General features: G+C 53.8%; 2 protein-coding genes across 3 annotated transcripts in view; one reads left to right on the top strand and one right to left on the bottom strand.

Annotated features, from left to right (window-relative positions):
- The window catches only part of POLR2F (RNA polymerase II, I and III subunit F), an 11,173-nt gene extending 5,105 nt beyond the window's left edge, over nucleotides 1-6,068 (top strand). Inside the window, exons 3-5 of the mRNA XM_007454036.1 lie at nucleotides 1,180-1,312; nucleotides 5,400-5,471; nucleotides 5,978-6,068. Of these exons, the coding sequence (XP_007454098.1) occupies nucleotides 1,180-1,312; nucleotides 5,400-5,471; nucleotides 5,978-6,068 (296 nt within the window). The remainder of the gene's footprint in view (nucleotides 1-1,179; nucleotides 1,313-5,399; nucleotides 5,472-5,977) is intronic.
- Nucleotides 6,069-10,481: 4,413 nt separating this feature from the next.
- SOX10 (SRY-box transcription factor 10) overlaps nucleotides 10,482-15,674 on the bottom strand; it is an 11,827-nt gene continuing 6,634 nt past the window's right edge. Inside the window, exons 3-4 of one of the 2 annotated variants that reach the window (XM_007454034.1) lie at nucleotides 14,221-14,489; nucleotides 10,482-11,821 (exon numbers count right to left, since the gene is read on the bottom strand). In XM_007454034.1, the coding sequence (XP_007454096.1) occupies nucleotides 11,118-11,821; nucleotides 14,221-14,489 (973 nt within the window). In that variant the 3' untranslated portion in view covers nucleotides 10,482-11,117. The remainder of the gene's footprint in view (nucleotides 11,822-14,220; nucleotides 14,490-15,674) is intronic. The other variant, XM_007454035.1, reaches the window with a different exon arrangement.

The raw sequence follows: 15,674 nt of genomic DNA, 5'->3' as shown, positions 1-15,674 counted from the left end.
TTCTCCATAGTGGCTGTACCAATTTACATTCCCACCAACAGTGCAAGAGGGTTCCCTTTTCTCCACACCCTCTCGAGCATATGTTGTTTGTAGATCTTCTGATGATGCCCATTCTAACTGGTGTGAGGTGATACCTCATTGTAGTTTTGATTTTCATTTCTCTAATAATTAGTGATGTTGAGCAGCTTTTCATGTGCCTCTTGGCCATCTGTATGTCGTCTTTGGAGAAATGTCTATTTAGGTCTTCTGCCCATTTTTGGATTGGGTTGTTTGTTTCTTTAATATTGAGCTGTATGAGCTCTTTATATATTTTGGAGATTAATCCTTTGTCTGTTGATTCATTTGCAAATATTTTCTCCCATTCTGAGGGTTGTCTTTTCGTCTTGTTTGTGGTTTCCTTTGCTGTACAAAAGCTTTTAAGTTTCACTAGGTCCCATTTGTCTATTTTTATTTCCATTACTGTAGGAGGTGGATCAGAAAAGATCTTGCTGTGATTTATGTCAAAGAATGTTCTTCCTATGTTTTCCTCTAAGAGTTTTATAGTGTCCGGTCTTACATTTGGGTCTCGAATCCATTTTGAGTTTATTTTTGTGTATGGTGTTAGGGAGTGTTCTAATTTCATTCTTTTACATCACACTTGCATACTTTTATAGCACTTGTTGTTTTGTTTACTCTTGTCTTTTTCCCCAGACTATGTATTCTTTGAGAGCAGAAACTCTTAGCTTTCTGTCTCAGCACCTATTATGATGTCTGGCACATGACAGATGCTTAATAAGTGATTGTTAAATATATGAATATGTAAAGATGGGGTGCTTGTTCCTCTTTCTGCTTAGGGTGATTTGTTGTCTGTGCTCAAGGACTTCTTTGTATGGATGCTCAAGGACTTCTCTTCTGGGTGAGGCAGCTGGCTTTGGACTCCCTGATCATGAGTCCTTTTTTACTAGGTCTGAGACTTTGGCCAAGTTAGCTAACCCTCCAAGGCTCTAAAATGGGCATTGTAATCCCCACCACATAAGGTTATTGTGAGGATTAAATGAGGTGTTAATGAGGCAGTTGCATGGTCACTGGCACGTAATAAGCAGTAGCATAGTGGTGGTTATAATCGCTGTCGTCGTCATCCTGCCCCTCACCCCCGATAATGCATGCTGAGATTTTTCCCTCTTTTCTTCCTTGGTGTCCAGGAGGGCCAGGAGAATGTTGAGATCCTCCCTTCTGGAGAGCGACCGCAGGCCAACCAGAAGCGAATCACCACACCATATATGACCAAGTATGAGCGAGCCCGTGTGCTGGGCACCCGAGCCCTTCAGATCGCGTGAGTATGAGCCTCCTCACCATCTTTTCCATCAGACAGGCTACAGGGAACCTGCACGCTGTTGATGTGGCTCAGCCTGGCACCTGACCACAGACCTTCCCTCTTCTCACACGCTAAACAAGGGTGGTGCTGTCCCTGTGTGCCAGGCACTGTGCTAGACCCCCTGCCCTCAGAGAGTTTGTGATCCAGTGGAGAAACAGGACATAAACATCTGAGAAGTCAGATAACAGTACAGTAGAAGAATAGCGATAAGAATACAGAGTGTAACGAGTGCCTGTCAGTTAGGGAAGCAGAAATAAATAAATAAATAAAATAAGATCATCCCTCGACCGTTGTGGGCTGGTTAGTTGGGGGTGCTGCGGCAGCACCCCCTGGGCTTAAGGTGGTTCTTGAGTCAATAGACAAGGGCCAGCCCAGAGGAGTGGGGGAGCCCTCCATGTAGAGGTCCTGCTGGAAACGTGAAAGCACAGAGCAGTGATGGGGGGGGGGGGGTGGGGGGTGGAAATTAGCAGCCTTTCCTTTGTCTCCCGAGCTTGGAGCTAGTTGAAGACTAACAGGATTCAGGAGCTAGCAGTAGGCAGGTGGGGATCGCAACGTGCGACGCTTCCGCGTCCACCCCAACAGCCGTGGGCACTGCCGCTGCCAGTGGCCCTGTGTGCAGGCGTCAGCCTGCCTGCTGAGCTTGTGGGCATCGTGGAGGACAGGTCAGATGGCTTTGAGGAAGCAGGGACTCTTGAATAGGCTGGACCACAGATGCGTGCTTTCCCCGCCAGGCTCCCTTGTCAGATGAGTTCCTCCTCCGTTGTGGCGAGAGTAAGTGGGAAGACAGAGAGGGGACGGGCATGTTACTGTGGCTCTCATGGAACGTCCTCCGCGGGGAAACGTGAGGCCGGGAAAAGGAGCCCTACCCCAGACCTCTTACAAGCTGCTGTGGGAAGTGGTGGGTACTTGGAGGAGGGGTTGCTTCAAGTGGGGAGTAGTCGAAACTATAGGCTTGAAAGAAAAGCTGGGGCCAGATTTGTGGGACGATGCGTGCTGGCGGAGCGGTGATGCTCAATCTATGCATCCATCCGTTCCCACCCCGCCCAGGTTTTTAAACAGCATTGGGCTTCATCTCCTCCAGTCTTGTGGAGTGAAGGTGACCACCGTGTTCACCTCGATAGAGGGCTTTATGGGCGGGCAACGTCGTTCCTCACCCACTTGGCAGCAGTAGGCCTCCTGCCAGCCTGGTTGTACTCCTTGCTGGTCTGGGTGAAATGAGAGCTGCACTCAGTATGATGATTTTGGTATCGCTGGGGTCAGGATCCTCTAGGCCTGCACCGCAGTTATGGTTGCCACTGGCTACATTTGGCCATTTAAATTTAAGTAAAACTAAATAGAAGTTCAGTGTTTTGGTCTCGTTAGCCACATTTCATGTGCCCAGTAGCTCCCTGTGGTTACCGTAATGGGTAGTGCAGACAGAGGACATTTCCATCATTGCAGAGCACTGATTGGGCAGTGCTTATGTCTGCTAAATATGATCAGGCAGAAAGAATAATTCATAAATTATTTTTCAAACAAATAGACTGTATGCAAGTTAAAGTCTTTCAGCATCGAATAAGATATTGTGCTTGCACCTGTTGGGGATGCAGAGATGATCACAATTCCCCAGGTCTCTAGGTGTTTACAGTCTGGTGGGAGAGATGGACCCATTCTAAATACCCAGAACCCAAGGAGGATGGGATTGCTGCTTTACAAGAGAAACAAAAGAGAGAAGGGAGTAATGGCAGGGGTGACTGGGGAAGCCTCATGAAGAGATTAGAATTAAAGCGAGGTGGTTTTGAACGTATCCCAGGCGCCAGAAACAGCACTAGGAAAGGTTCAGGTAGAGGCAGGCGTGTATGGATTGTGGTGGGGGAATGGCAAGTAGCTTGGGGCACAAGACTGGAAAAGATGTCACTGGTTCATTGAGTGACAAGTTCAGAAGATGGGCTTGCATTTGGTGGACAGTATGGAGCAGGCATTTCAAACACTACCGAGGCCCAGGTCCTGCTTTCCTCGGGGAGCAAGCCTCGGTCTAGCTTAGTCTAGTCTACAGTGCTCTTTCCGACTGAGGGCTGGGGTGCTGTCTGGTGGTTCCCCGGCTGCTGTAAGCCCTTGGACGTCCAGGGCTGGAGCTTATCCAGAGTACGAGGCCTGCAATTCTGCACTTAGTAGATGCTGAACAGATGTTTCTTGGATATTTGTGGATGAAGCCGCTCTCTGGTTCATTAGCCCCACCTGGCGGCTGAATGGTTGCCACAGGTGGAGACGTTCCGGGCGCATTCTCACACTTCTTGTGCACATAGTAGGGCTGGATGAATTAATGCTGTTGAGTTATTCTTATCTTGAAAGAAATAAGGCATATGCAGATCAGGGAAAGCATTTTGCCCCATTCTTTAAAGGTTTACATTTTGGGGAGGTTCAAATAATTATTGAGAGAGAGGATATAGAGAAAGTTAAAGAACTTGGTCTCTGCCCTTTGGGAAATTTTCAGGCTTTGGGGAGTAACGGACATCAGAATATTTAGCAATGAAATTAGGTAGTTTAGTGTGAACTGGTGGCTCTCAGATGGGCTGGTTATCAGAAGCACCTGGGGAGCTTTGCTAATGCAGGTTCTCAGGATGCTTCACTAGAGAGTGAGGGGGAAGGGTCTGGGGAAGAACCTGGGAGCCTGTATTTTTAGCATACTTTCCCAGTAATTTTGATGATTATTAGGTTTGGGATCCATTAGTGTAAACTTGAGCTGGAATCGATAAGTGTGGCTTCCTAGAGGAGATGGGCCTAGAATTGGCCTGTTTGTTTCTGGAGCCTGTGCCGTGGGCCAAGTGGGCTTGGGGTCCTGGGCCACCAGGTCTCATTGGAAAACTTCAAACCGTGTAGTGATAGTGGTGCCGAGAGAAGCGTGTGTAAAATGAGTCACAGGGCACTGAGGCTTCAGCAAGTGCCTTCCAGAGTGGAGACATCTGAGCCCCTTGCAGGCCTGTAGGGAGAGGAAGAGCTTGTACGAGGATGCAAAAAAGGAAACAACCGGGTATGTCTAGGGAACTGTAGTAATTTGGTATGGCTGGAATGCGGGGTAAATATAGGCAGGTAGCATGAGAAGGTACTAGAAAGGTAAGCAGGGGCCAGGTGAGGTTCTGCCTGCCTGATGGCTGTGGGGCGTCATGGAAGGGTGGTAAGGAGGCGAGCGCCCCACCACAGGCCCTGTGTAGAGGCTGGAGGAGCAGGACCCTTGTAGGGGGTATTGCCAAGACAGAGAAGGAAAATGAGGCAAGCTGGGCCCTGAGGCAGGGCTCTGGGGTCGAGTTAGAGTGGTCAGAAGGGTGAGCTTTTGCACATGCAGGTCGTTTGTGCTGGAACACTCTGCTGTGGCTGCAGGCTCAGGAGTCTGTGGTGGGCCCTGGGGGAGGCCCTTGGCAGGGGAGCTGACATGACGCATGTCACACGGCCCAGTGATGAAAGCTCACACTTGTCCTGTTCACAGTACCGGTCTTCAGTTTGTGAATCACCAGCTTTTAAAAATAATGGGAGGTGGTGTAGCACAGTAGGGAGGAGGCTTTGGGGTTCAAATCTCGGTTCTACCACTTACTGGCTGTGTGACCTTAGGCAAGTTACTGACCCGTCTGTGCCTCAGTTTCTTCATCAGTAAGACAGAAGTAACAAGAGTACTTACCTCAGATACAGTACTCTGTGAAGGGCTGAGAGCAGCTGTGGCACTTAGTCTTTGCTTGTTAGCCAGTAGTGTTTTGGCATCATTGTTGTGTAGGCGTGGCAGGGCTTTTTGTCTTCATTTTCAAATGAGGATAGTGAGATTTGGGGAAGAAATTCAGTATCTTTGGAGGCAAAGTTTAAGTCTAGTGTACAGGCTCCCGCTCGCGTACCCTCGCTGTCAGTGCCTCTGAACTGCCGCTCCACATCCGCTGTGCCCGCCTACCTGGAAGGTGCCCTTTCTGGGTGAGGACTGGATGCTGATCTGATCCTGTTTGTGAAGCTACCCCCCGACTTCATGCTGGGCCCTTCTCCCTGTGTTTGTAGTCTCCCCCAACACCTGTCCCTGTACCTACAGGATGTGTGCCCCCGTGATGGTGGAGCTGGAGGGGGAGACAGATCCCTTGCTCATCGCCATGAAAGAGCTCAAGTAAGTCGCCCAGATCATGGTTCACTGCTCCAGAGCCCTGGGAGGCATCCCTTGGGTTCTCTGCTGCACACCCTTCCCCCACTTCCCTGATGGGGAAGTGTGGTTCTTGTTCCTGTAGACCCTTAGTTTGTTTGGGAGTCAGCCCTGCAGGGAGGAGGAGGGAGGGGGAGGAGGGGGCAGGCAAAGGGGCAGGGGAGGACATTGATGAGACCTTTGCTGTCTATCCGAATTTCCCTGTTCCTACTGCAGTTGGCCTTACCAACATCCCTCTACGTTTCCCCCTCCTCCCTTCAGCCATGGGATGGCAGAGCCCTTCCAGACTCAAGTGCCACACTCAGAGATGCAGGAACTTTTTTTGTTGTAACTCCTTTTCCTACAAAGTGCATTCATAGTCTCAAGAGGATGCTGCTAAGACTTCTCTTGCCTTGCATTCTGCACATTCTGTCCCTCTGCTGCAGGGCTGGGGTCACCAGCCCTAATGTACCTTGACTTCTCCCCTGCCACAGGGCCCGAAAGATTCCCATCATCATTCGCCGCTACCTGCCTGACGGGAGCTATGAAGACTGGGGGGTAGACGAGCTTATCATCACCGACTGAGCCGGAATCATCTTCCTGACTGTGCCTCAGCCCCAGTTTCTAGTCTCATATTTTTTATACGTGTAAATAATAAATTCTTCAACGTTTCAACCCCTCCGCCTCCAGCTGCCTGGGAGGCCTACTCACTTCTTCTGCCCTGCTGCCTGGAGGGTGCACCCATCCCAGTGGCCCTGCAACTGTCAGCTCTTTAGGAAGCACCAGGGGCCCTGACCCCCTGTGGTTCCCCCACGTCCCTCCCTCCATCTCATAGTCCACCAGAGCAGAGGCTGCTGCAGGAGACACCTCAGCTGCCTTCCCAGCAGACAGACAAGCCTTTGTGCCCAGGGAGCTGGTTGCCACGGAAACCCCCAATTTCCTTTCCAGTGGGGACTGGCTGCAGGGGCTTCTCCCTTCTCAGGAGTATCACAGAGCAGGTCTCATCAAGCCACCCATTGTTTCCTAAGGACCTGCCTCGAGCCTCTTATCGTGGGCTCGGATCCCCTTTCAGGAGCCAGTGCCCCAGCAGGAAGCTTGGGGATGCAGTGATCTCCTGCCCTCCCCGAGAGAGCCCTGCCGGGCAAGTCAGCAGCTGGACCAAGGGCCGAGCACCTGCCCACCCCTGCCTCCCCTCCCCTGCCACCCCCCTCGATCCCCGCTCTTCAGGCCACTCCCCACACACCATCCTTCATGACCCACCTCTCTGGTCTGCCACACCCATACCCTCTCCTTCCCAGCTTCTGGAAGATGTCCTTCCCCTTCTGTGTGGGGCCCCTGCTCCTCCGAGGCCTTCACTAGGATGGGTGCAGGGCTGATGGTGGGCAGGGGAGCAGGGCTTCTGGGTTCAAGGCGTGACATTAAATCAGGACTGGAGCTCCCCTTTCTCTGCCCTAGGTTCTAATGGGTCCTGTTCTCTTCACTCTGCTTACCCAATCGATCATGCTGGTTCCTCCCTTTCTCGGGGTTGGCGGGTGGGGGGAACGGATGACAGGGAGAGGGTGTATACTGACACCAGCGGGGATAGAAGGGAAAATGGGCTTCCTGAATATTCCAGCCTTGACCTCCCTTCTGCTGCCAGCTCTCTTCCATGAAGAGGAGGAGCTGGGCTTGCCTGACCTCTGCAAGAGGCAGGGACCCTGGGTGTGGGTGCCCCCTGGACAGGGTGGGAGTGATGAGCATCCCCAGGAGCGGGAGGGGTGTTTGCTGCTCTGGAGAAGGGTTAATTTGGGGGAGGAGTGGACTTCGCACCCCCTTCCACCGTCCTCCAAGCCTGTGGAATCCTTTAATCAAGTTGGGTGCTGAAATTTCAGCTCTGAAATGCCGCCTTTGTGCTGGCATCCAGGCGGCCGCCCCAGAGTGCGGGGGTCACTTTCTTGGCCCCGTTTCTCTAAATGGTCTCTTTGTTCCTGCTGGGCCGCTCAGTATCAGATGTGATTAAAGGGAGATGGGGCTTGGGTGGAGGAGGAGAGAAGCGGCTGGGAGAGGGAGGGGGTTAACCCTTAGGGGATAGGGTGTAGAGGGGTTGGAGAAAGGGGTGTTTTTCCTCCCATTTCCCCCTTCCCATTCTGCTTCTCTTTCACGGAGTCAGCCCCTTCCTGCTCAGCTGGCCAGGCCAGGGCGTAGTCTCCTCAACCCTCTCCAGATACACCTGTCCCTTCTCTGTTTACACGTGGAGCCACTACTTTACTGAGGCCTGAGCTCATCCAGAATCTCAGGTCTAAGGCATGAGCACAAGCTAGGTCTCCCGACTTCTGTCGGGTTATTTGTTCTTTGGGGCCATTTTCCCTTCTCCCGTATCCCCAGTGACTTTCCAGTGAGCCTCACGAGGTCCTGGAGGTGGTGATTTCATCTTCTTGATGTAGCCCCTCCCACCTGCCCTGCCAGCTCCATGTCCACAATCCCACTGAGCACAGGAGAAGACTGGAAATACTGAACAGACTAGAAATGGACTAATGTCCTGCTTGTCAGTAGAGGGAAAGGGTGGGTTGTAAGAATTAAGAGCACATAAGGTTGGTACTGATTGATCCCTAACAAAATTCTAGAATTAGGCTATTGCATATTTGAAAACACTTGGATAATAAAAGGATCCTGGAGCTAGCATAGGGTTTCTAAGAATATCACCAAGTGAACCAAATTTTCTTTTTTCAATGGTTACTGGTCTGGTAGGTTGGAAGAATGCCACAGATACAGTGAACCTTGATTTTAACAAGGCATCAGGCAGTCTTTCTGTGCGGCTATGATGGAGAAGCGTGTACTTCAAGGTGCTAAAATTAGATTCAGAATTGATTGGACAGTCTTGTCCCTAAGAGTATAGTTCACAGAATGGATGGAGAGGTTCTTAGTGGTGTGCACAGGGCGTGTCCCTCCTCATTCCAACCTCTTTTCATTAGTGACCTGAATGAGGATATTCAAGTTTCAGACATAAAGCTCAGGAAAACTGTAAGTTGGATTCAGAATTCTGAAGGATTTAATATAGGTGGGGAAATGGTCAGATGCAATCTGTTAAGATGAAATCTGTTAAAGATCAATATAAAATCCTGCATTTATCTACAACACGTCAACAAAACACTAGAAAACCACTTGTATACAGGTGGTCTGACTTGGCCACAGGTTTTATCTACAAGAGCAGGGGTTTGTAGTTACCACTCCGCTTCATGGGAGCCAGTGGTTTTGGTGAAGGGGCCTGAAGAGCTTGCATGACATAGCTTCCAGATGTCAGTCTGGCCACTTGGGAGGACTGGGCTAGTTCTTGGTGCCTCCTACCCCGCCCAAGGTCCTGACTAGGAGGTGAGGGGCTGGAGCCCACAGACAGAAGAAATAGATACAAGATCTGGGGATGCTGGCCTGGAGCCGTGAAAGCATCGTCGCTTCAGATTACAAGCGAAGTAGGGCAGGTGGAAGAGATGGTTAAGGCCGCAAGCTTTGCAGTCAGCTGCCTTCAAAATCTGCACCAGCGCTTCTTAGCACCCACCTCTCAAAGTGTCAGGTCCCCATCTGGGAAATGGGGATAACGATTGGACCCACTCCCTCATAGGCCTGAAGGACACGAAGCACTTGGCCAGGGAGCACCCAGTACAGGGTATCTATTACTGTTACTATGAGCTGAGTGTAAGGAAGGACTTCCAGCCATTGGAGGTGTCTATCAGTGGAGCACGGGGAAGAGGGGAAGAGGTTTCCCTGTCCCTGTGGTGGAGGAGCTCCTGGCGCCAGAGTGCAGGTTGGAATTCCGTTGAGGAAAGAGCGTTTGGGGAGGAAACCCTGAAGGATTAGATGGCATGTCTGCCATCCTGGTTTACACTTAGACACAGGCAGCTGCTACGAGGACTCGGCTAGATCCTGGTGTTGGACAAGTTTGTGTGTGTACGTGTGTGCGCGCGCGCGCACGCGTGCGTGTGTGTGTTATTGGGGGAGGTGGCAAGTGGAGGGTACAGTGAGAGAAGGCCCATCCACCCATCCTAAAGGACCAGGCCTGCTGACTGCAGACAGCAAGACATGAGGCCTGATATACCTTTCAAATACTTGTTCCTTGAATTCTTTGCAAGGCCCCCGCTCTGCTGGGCGAGAAAGGGCTGCTTGGAAGGCGCTCTCGCTGAGTTCCAACTGGGTCAGCAAGTAGCCCACCTGCAGTGTGGTGGGCACAGCTGGGCTGGGGGCAGAGCTCCCACCTGAGGCCTCGGTTCTGAGCACACACTGACCCCGCTGCGATGCCAGTTGTCCTAACCTGCTGCACTGGGAGAGAGGAGACCTTTGGATTGTCTGTTCTTTGCATTCTACCCCTAGCCACTTTGAGAAAGTGTTTGAAAAAGCACAGGTACAGGGATAAGAGACCAAGAGACAGGCCAGGTCAGGCCCACCAAGCAGGTAACCGGAACCTTTAATTTTATTATGTAGAATGCTTAATGCAGAGTTAATAGGGGCTAGAGTACCTAGCAGAGGGGAAGGGGGAGAGGGAGCTACTCAGATAAATAAGAGGGGGGCAGTAATGAGTTACATGTGGATTGGGGGGCTGCAGAACAGGAAAATAGGGGCAGAACAGAGCTACATACTTTATTCAGATACCACTGGGAGGCAAAGGGCAAAAGGCCAGGGCAGAATGTACATGTCAGGAGTTTAGTGTCTTCAGCCTGCTGCCAGCAACCCGGGTGCTGGGCCCTGGGTCTCCCCCTGGAGCCGAGGGTTTGGGCCTGAGCAGCCTAAAACTCTGGGAAGCCCAAGGAGTTGGGGCTGACAGAGCAGGGGCCACAGAGCCTGGTGAGGGGAGAGGGAGTTGGCGGGGAGCCGGGAGGAAGGCTCTGTGAATTGTCTCCGAATCCTGGGGTCCCTGCCTCCTCACCTCCTGGGATGTGCCTCAAGGTCTGGGAGCTTGCAGTGGAGTAGGACCTGGGTCCTCTTTCTCCATTAGACAAAGAATGAGGTTACTGGCATGAAATTGGATCTGGGGGCCTCTGTGCCAATGCCTTCCTGTGTTCAGGAGGGGAGGGGGCACGGAAGGGTTGAGGAGACCTCCCTCTGAGCTCCCCCCCACCCCCTCTCCCTCGAGGCTATTCAGAACTGTCCTCAGCCCCTGAGGGGTAGACGGAGCCTGCTGCAGGCACTGACGCAGGTCTCTGGCTGGCCTTACTCTTAGGCACATGGTGCAGGTGGCACGGGTTATGTCAGTCCCCTTATTGCCCACGAAAGAGGAAACATGGGCACAGGAGTGGCAAGGCCTCCAATTCCCATCCGACCCTGGATGCTTCCCCTCCTCCCGGAGGAGGGTGAGCGGGGCCTGCTCAGATCCTGGGATCGAGGGTCATTCCTGGGGGGAAGGTGCAGCCCCTCGTTTTTCAGTTGGGGCAACAAGCAACCTCCTTCTCCTCTGCCCAGCCGAGTAGCCCAGGGCTGTGCCTGGGCTGGAGTCTGGATAGGACGGGGTGGGGTCATCAAAGGCAGTGGGCCAGACAGAAGGCCTTCCCTCAGCTGTCAGCCTCTGCAGCTGCCTCCACAGCCGCCACCGGGCCTGAGATGGGCGAGGAACAGGGCGCGAGGGCTGGGGGAAGGGGCAGGGCGAGGGTGGTGGTGACAGGGCCTTCTTTAAGGCCGGGACAGTGTCGTATATACTGGCTGCTCCCAGTGTGTGGGGCTGTGGGACTGGGGCCCTGAGGGGCTGGGGTCAGAGATGGCCGTGTAGAGGGGCCGCTGTGAGGGCCCCATGTAGGAGAAGGCCGAGTAGAGGCCAGAGGTCTGGCCTGAATGGCCATAATAGGGTCCTGAGGGCTGATGGTCAGAGTAGTCAAACTGGGGGCGGGAGATAGAGGGGAAGGCGGAGCCATAGTGGGGCAGACTGAGGGAGGTGTAGGCGATCTGCGAGGTGGACGGCTGGTCAGTGTAGTGCGGGGGCCCCTGGGGCCCCGCGGTCTCCGTCTTCACCTGGGCTTTGGCATCCACACCAGGTGGCGAGACCGTGGGCAGAGCCACACTTGGAGGCTTGGAGATCCAGGCAGAGTGTCCACTGGCCACAGCCAGGGCGCTGCCCAGCCCGTATCCAGCTGCCGAGTAGCTGCCCACATGGCCTGGGTGCCCGTTGGGCGGCAGGTACTGGTCCAACTCAGCCACATCAAAGGTCTCCATGTTGGACATTACCTCGTGGCTGATCTCACCGATGTCCACGTTGCCGAAGTCGATGTGAGGCTTCCCGCCCTCCCCCATGGAGCGCCCATCCCGCTTGGGGTCTGCCTTGCCCGACTGCAGCTCTGTCTTTGGGGTGGTCGGAGGGGTGGGCGGGCCATGGCTCTGGCCTGCTGGGGAGGGAGACAGAGAGAGAGGAAGCAGGAACCGAGGTCAGAGGCTGCTGGATTCTGATGGTTCACTTTCAGACAAGATGCCTCCAGAGGCTGAGGACTGATCACTGCATGACCCTGCAAGTTTTACATGTTTGGGCAGCCCGAGGTGGCATGTAATTATGTACTGATCTTGGGTTGATCTCCAGTTATTTATGAAGTTCCCCAATCTTAGGAATGAGTCCTGTCTCCTACCAAAATAGGACTCCCAGGTCACCCACCTCCTGGAGAGGCCTGCTTCATTTTGCGAAGCCCTTCCCATTGGAAAGCTCTTCCTCACACCAGCTGAAGTCGGCTTCCCTCCCTGCTCCCATTGTTCCTTAACTGTTGAGCCCGATGGGGTCTGGCCTGTGGGTCTGGGCTCGCCTGTTCTCTCTTAAGCACACAGCCTCTGCTGGCCGCCCCCTCTGCTGACCTCTCCCGCCCTCATCGCTTTTGCTGGCTTGCCTGGGCCTCCTCCAGCCCTGGGCCCTGAACAGTGATGTGTCACCTCCAACCCCCTCCTTCCTCCCAAGGCCACCTCAAGTGCCCCTTATTCAAGGAAAGCTTCCCTGTGACCCAGTGCCCCCGAACATGCTCTCAACTCCCATCACACACCGCGCTGTCCCACTGTTCCTCCAGCTTTCTCCCTGCCTGTTCAGGAGAGCAATGAGATAAGTGACCTGCTCTACCCCGTTCCTTTGTCTGTCCATTTGCTCATTCACACATTCATTCAGCAAACACTTAGGGGACACTGCTAAGTGCCAGGCACTGTGCCAGGTGTAGGGGATACAAATGTAAATCAAATGAGTCCTTGTCTGCACAAGCTCCTAGTCTTGGGGGAGATCCAGGGACCCACACAAGGCTAGAGGGCGGCATCCAAAGTGCTGTGATGAGGGGATGTGTGAAGGGCTCAGGGGACCAGCGCAGGAAGCTGCTCACCCTGCCCTGGGGACGTGGGGAAGGTCTCACTGAGGAGGAGTAGCTGAGCTGTTGAAGGGGAAGAGAAAGCCCAGGCCCACAGTAACATAGTGAACTGGTTGTTCTGTACAAGGTCCAAGGTCTTCTGGTGTGTCTGTGTCCCTGAATCTCCGACAGAGTGTGAGGGCGGAATGGCTGGATTGAGGATCCCATCAGAGAGAGAACATGTTCATGGTCTCGCAAACCAGACGCTGCTTGAGGGCAGGCCTGTGCCTCCGTCAGACCAGAGGCAATGCTGAGTCCTGTGCTGGCCAGAGTGTCTAGACTTTGAGTTTGAATCTCTGTCACTTACTGTGTGATCCTGGGCAGACCCCCTATCTTCTCATCAGTTTCCTTATTAGTAAAACAAAGGTGATACCAAGCAGCTCAGACATGGCCTCCTTCTGGAAGCTTTCCTTGACCAGAGTCTGGTGGGTAGCTGGGTATTTTTGGAGACCGACTGGGTGGACAGGTCGATGCCTCCTCCCTAGAGGTCATGCCCCCTCATGGGCTTTGTGTGCACTTGTTTCATCCTGTACTTAATTCAGTTGTTTTCATCCCTCTAGAGTGGGCTCCTGAGGCCAGGGACCATGGCTTCTCGTTTGTATGCCTGGTGTCTGCTTCCAGGTCTGGCACAAAGGAGTACTAGGAGCGTGTCTTCTGAAGGCAGAGCTCTGCTCACTGAGACTTGCCAACGTGTCTGACCCCAAGCACGGTGTTCTGTATGCTATGAACACAAGTGAGGCAGCTGTGGTGCCAGCAGAGGCCCCGGAGCCAAACCACCTGGGCTTAGACCTCAGCTGTATGGCAAGTTACTCTCAGTTTTCTGTAGAGTTTTCTCTCTGTAAAATGAGAGTAATTTGCCAGAGCTGAGGTCTGACCCCAGGCAGTGTGACTGCCTCATCACAGTTTAGAGTGATTGAATGTGTGCCTGGCACACAGTAGGTACTCAATTAATGTTAGCTGTTATTATCATTAATGAGAAGGAAACAGGATAGATACCCTGTGTCTGGCTCATCCATGGCACGTGCTCAATGTCACATGCCGTGTCTCCCCCATCAGACTGGGAGGTGGGAAAGAGGCAGTGATCTCCCCTTCATCTGCTCTCCCATTTCTCAGAATGGTTCTGTCCCACTTTTCTTTGGTGTAACTCCCCCACTGGCCTCCATGGCCTCCTTAACTGGTCTCTTCACCCCAAAGCAGTGCCCCTTCTATCAGTCCTGGTCAGAGCCCTCTTGCCCAGCCGCCTCCCCTGACACCTGAGTCCCCACTGAGCTCCCTGTGGGCCCCTGCACCCCAGCTGAGCAACCACCCAGCCCGGCCAGCCCTTCCCAGAGCCTCGGGTCTCAAGCCATCCAGCCTTTGCCTCTCCCCACCGCCCAGCCTCCCCCAACCCAAGCTCCCAGCTCCGTGCTCACCCGAGGGGTGCTCAGGGTTTCCATCGGACATCGGGGAGCCCTCGCCCGGGTGCCGGTGGTCCAGGTGGGCGCTCTTGTAGTGGGCCTGGATGGCAGCAGCACTGCCCTGCTCGGCCTCCCCGCCTGGGCACTCTGACTCTCCCTGGGCCGCCTTCCCGTTCTTCCGCCTCCGCGGCTGGTACTTGTAATCTGGGTGATCCTTCTTGTGCTGCATCCGGAGCCGCTCGGCCTCCTCAATGAAGGGGCGCTTGTCACTCTCGTTCAGCAGCCTGGGGTGGGGTGGTTGGGGGAGGCAGCAGAGGGGGAGACATCATGAGTGTCTGCCCTGGAAGAAATGAGGCCCCGGGACGGGGAGCCCAGTGGGCAGGGGGCTGTGCCGTTTGATTTATGGACTGGAGGATGTGAGCCCAAGGCACCACAGCCTCAGAGGGCAGTGATCTCTGCCCCAAATCTCTCGGGGGCTGGAGTCTGAGAGAGGAATCAGCCTGCTGCTCCTGGCAGCCCCTGAGGATGGAGTTAGAATAGAGCTTACAAGAGGCATAGAGCTTCCTTCAGTTCAAGGAAGAGAAAATGTTTCTCGTCGTCAAAGCTGCCTGCAAGTGGAGCTGGCTGCCTCGTTAGGGGCTGAGCTCCCTGGGACTGGAGGTGTGCAAACAGAAGCAGCATGGTGAGGGGGAAGAGCCCAGTGTCTGCTACTTACTAGCTGTGTGACCGTGGGCAAGTCACTTCTCTGAGCCTTAGTTTCTTCACCTATAAAACGGGGATGATAATACCTACTTCACCAGGTGTGGGATGGCCAAGATAATGGCTGTGAAGCGCTGTGCACCAGACCTGGGGATGGGGGACTGGCACCTTGAGAAACAGGTGCAATTCTAATGCTGCTTGTGGGGTGGGTGGACAGGAGGAGCTGGCGTGGAACCCCTCAACTCTAGAATCCGGATTTTTGTGAATCCCAGTGTGGTGGGGCCTAGGGGGCAGGATGTGAGTGTCCCTTACTATGTAGGAGACACTGCCTCCTGGGGGAGATCAGATCTCCTTGTCCAGGGGGGTGACAGAGGGTAAAGGAAGCTAGACTCTCTTCTGAGACCCTGGACAGGGGCAGACAGACCTCCTCCCCAGTCCAAGCCCAGCCAATGGAAGGCAGCCACTTCAAGCAGGGGTACTCCAGCCTCAGGCCAGGGCTGGTGGGGGGGAGTTCAGGGCTTGGCTGCTCAGGGTGAGGAGGGCAGGATGGGGTACCTCAAAGAGGGGCTCAGGGGAAAGAACACAGACTCAGACTCCGAGACATAAGGCACTCTGTGGGAGCAGCTCTGTCCTTTGGCCCAAAGGGCCTCTCTCTCCAGCTGCCCGCCCCCCCGCCCCAGTGGGCGCCCTCCTCACCCAGTCAGCAGAAGGCTGAGCCCTCGCTGCCCAGGATGGGAGGGGGTGGTCATACCAGGCACCTCCTAGCGGGC

This window comes from Lipotes vexillifer, unplaced genomic scaffold, assembly GCF_000442215.2.
Source record: "Lipotes vexillifer unplaced genomic scaffold, Lipotes_vexillifer_v1.1 scaffold382, whole genome shotgun sequence".
Lineage (NCBI taxonomy): Eukaryota > Metazoa > Chordata > Mammalia > Artiodactyla > Lipotidae > Lipotes > Lipotes vexillifer.
This window is presented reverse-complemented; position numbering and strand designations above follow the sequence as displayed.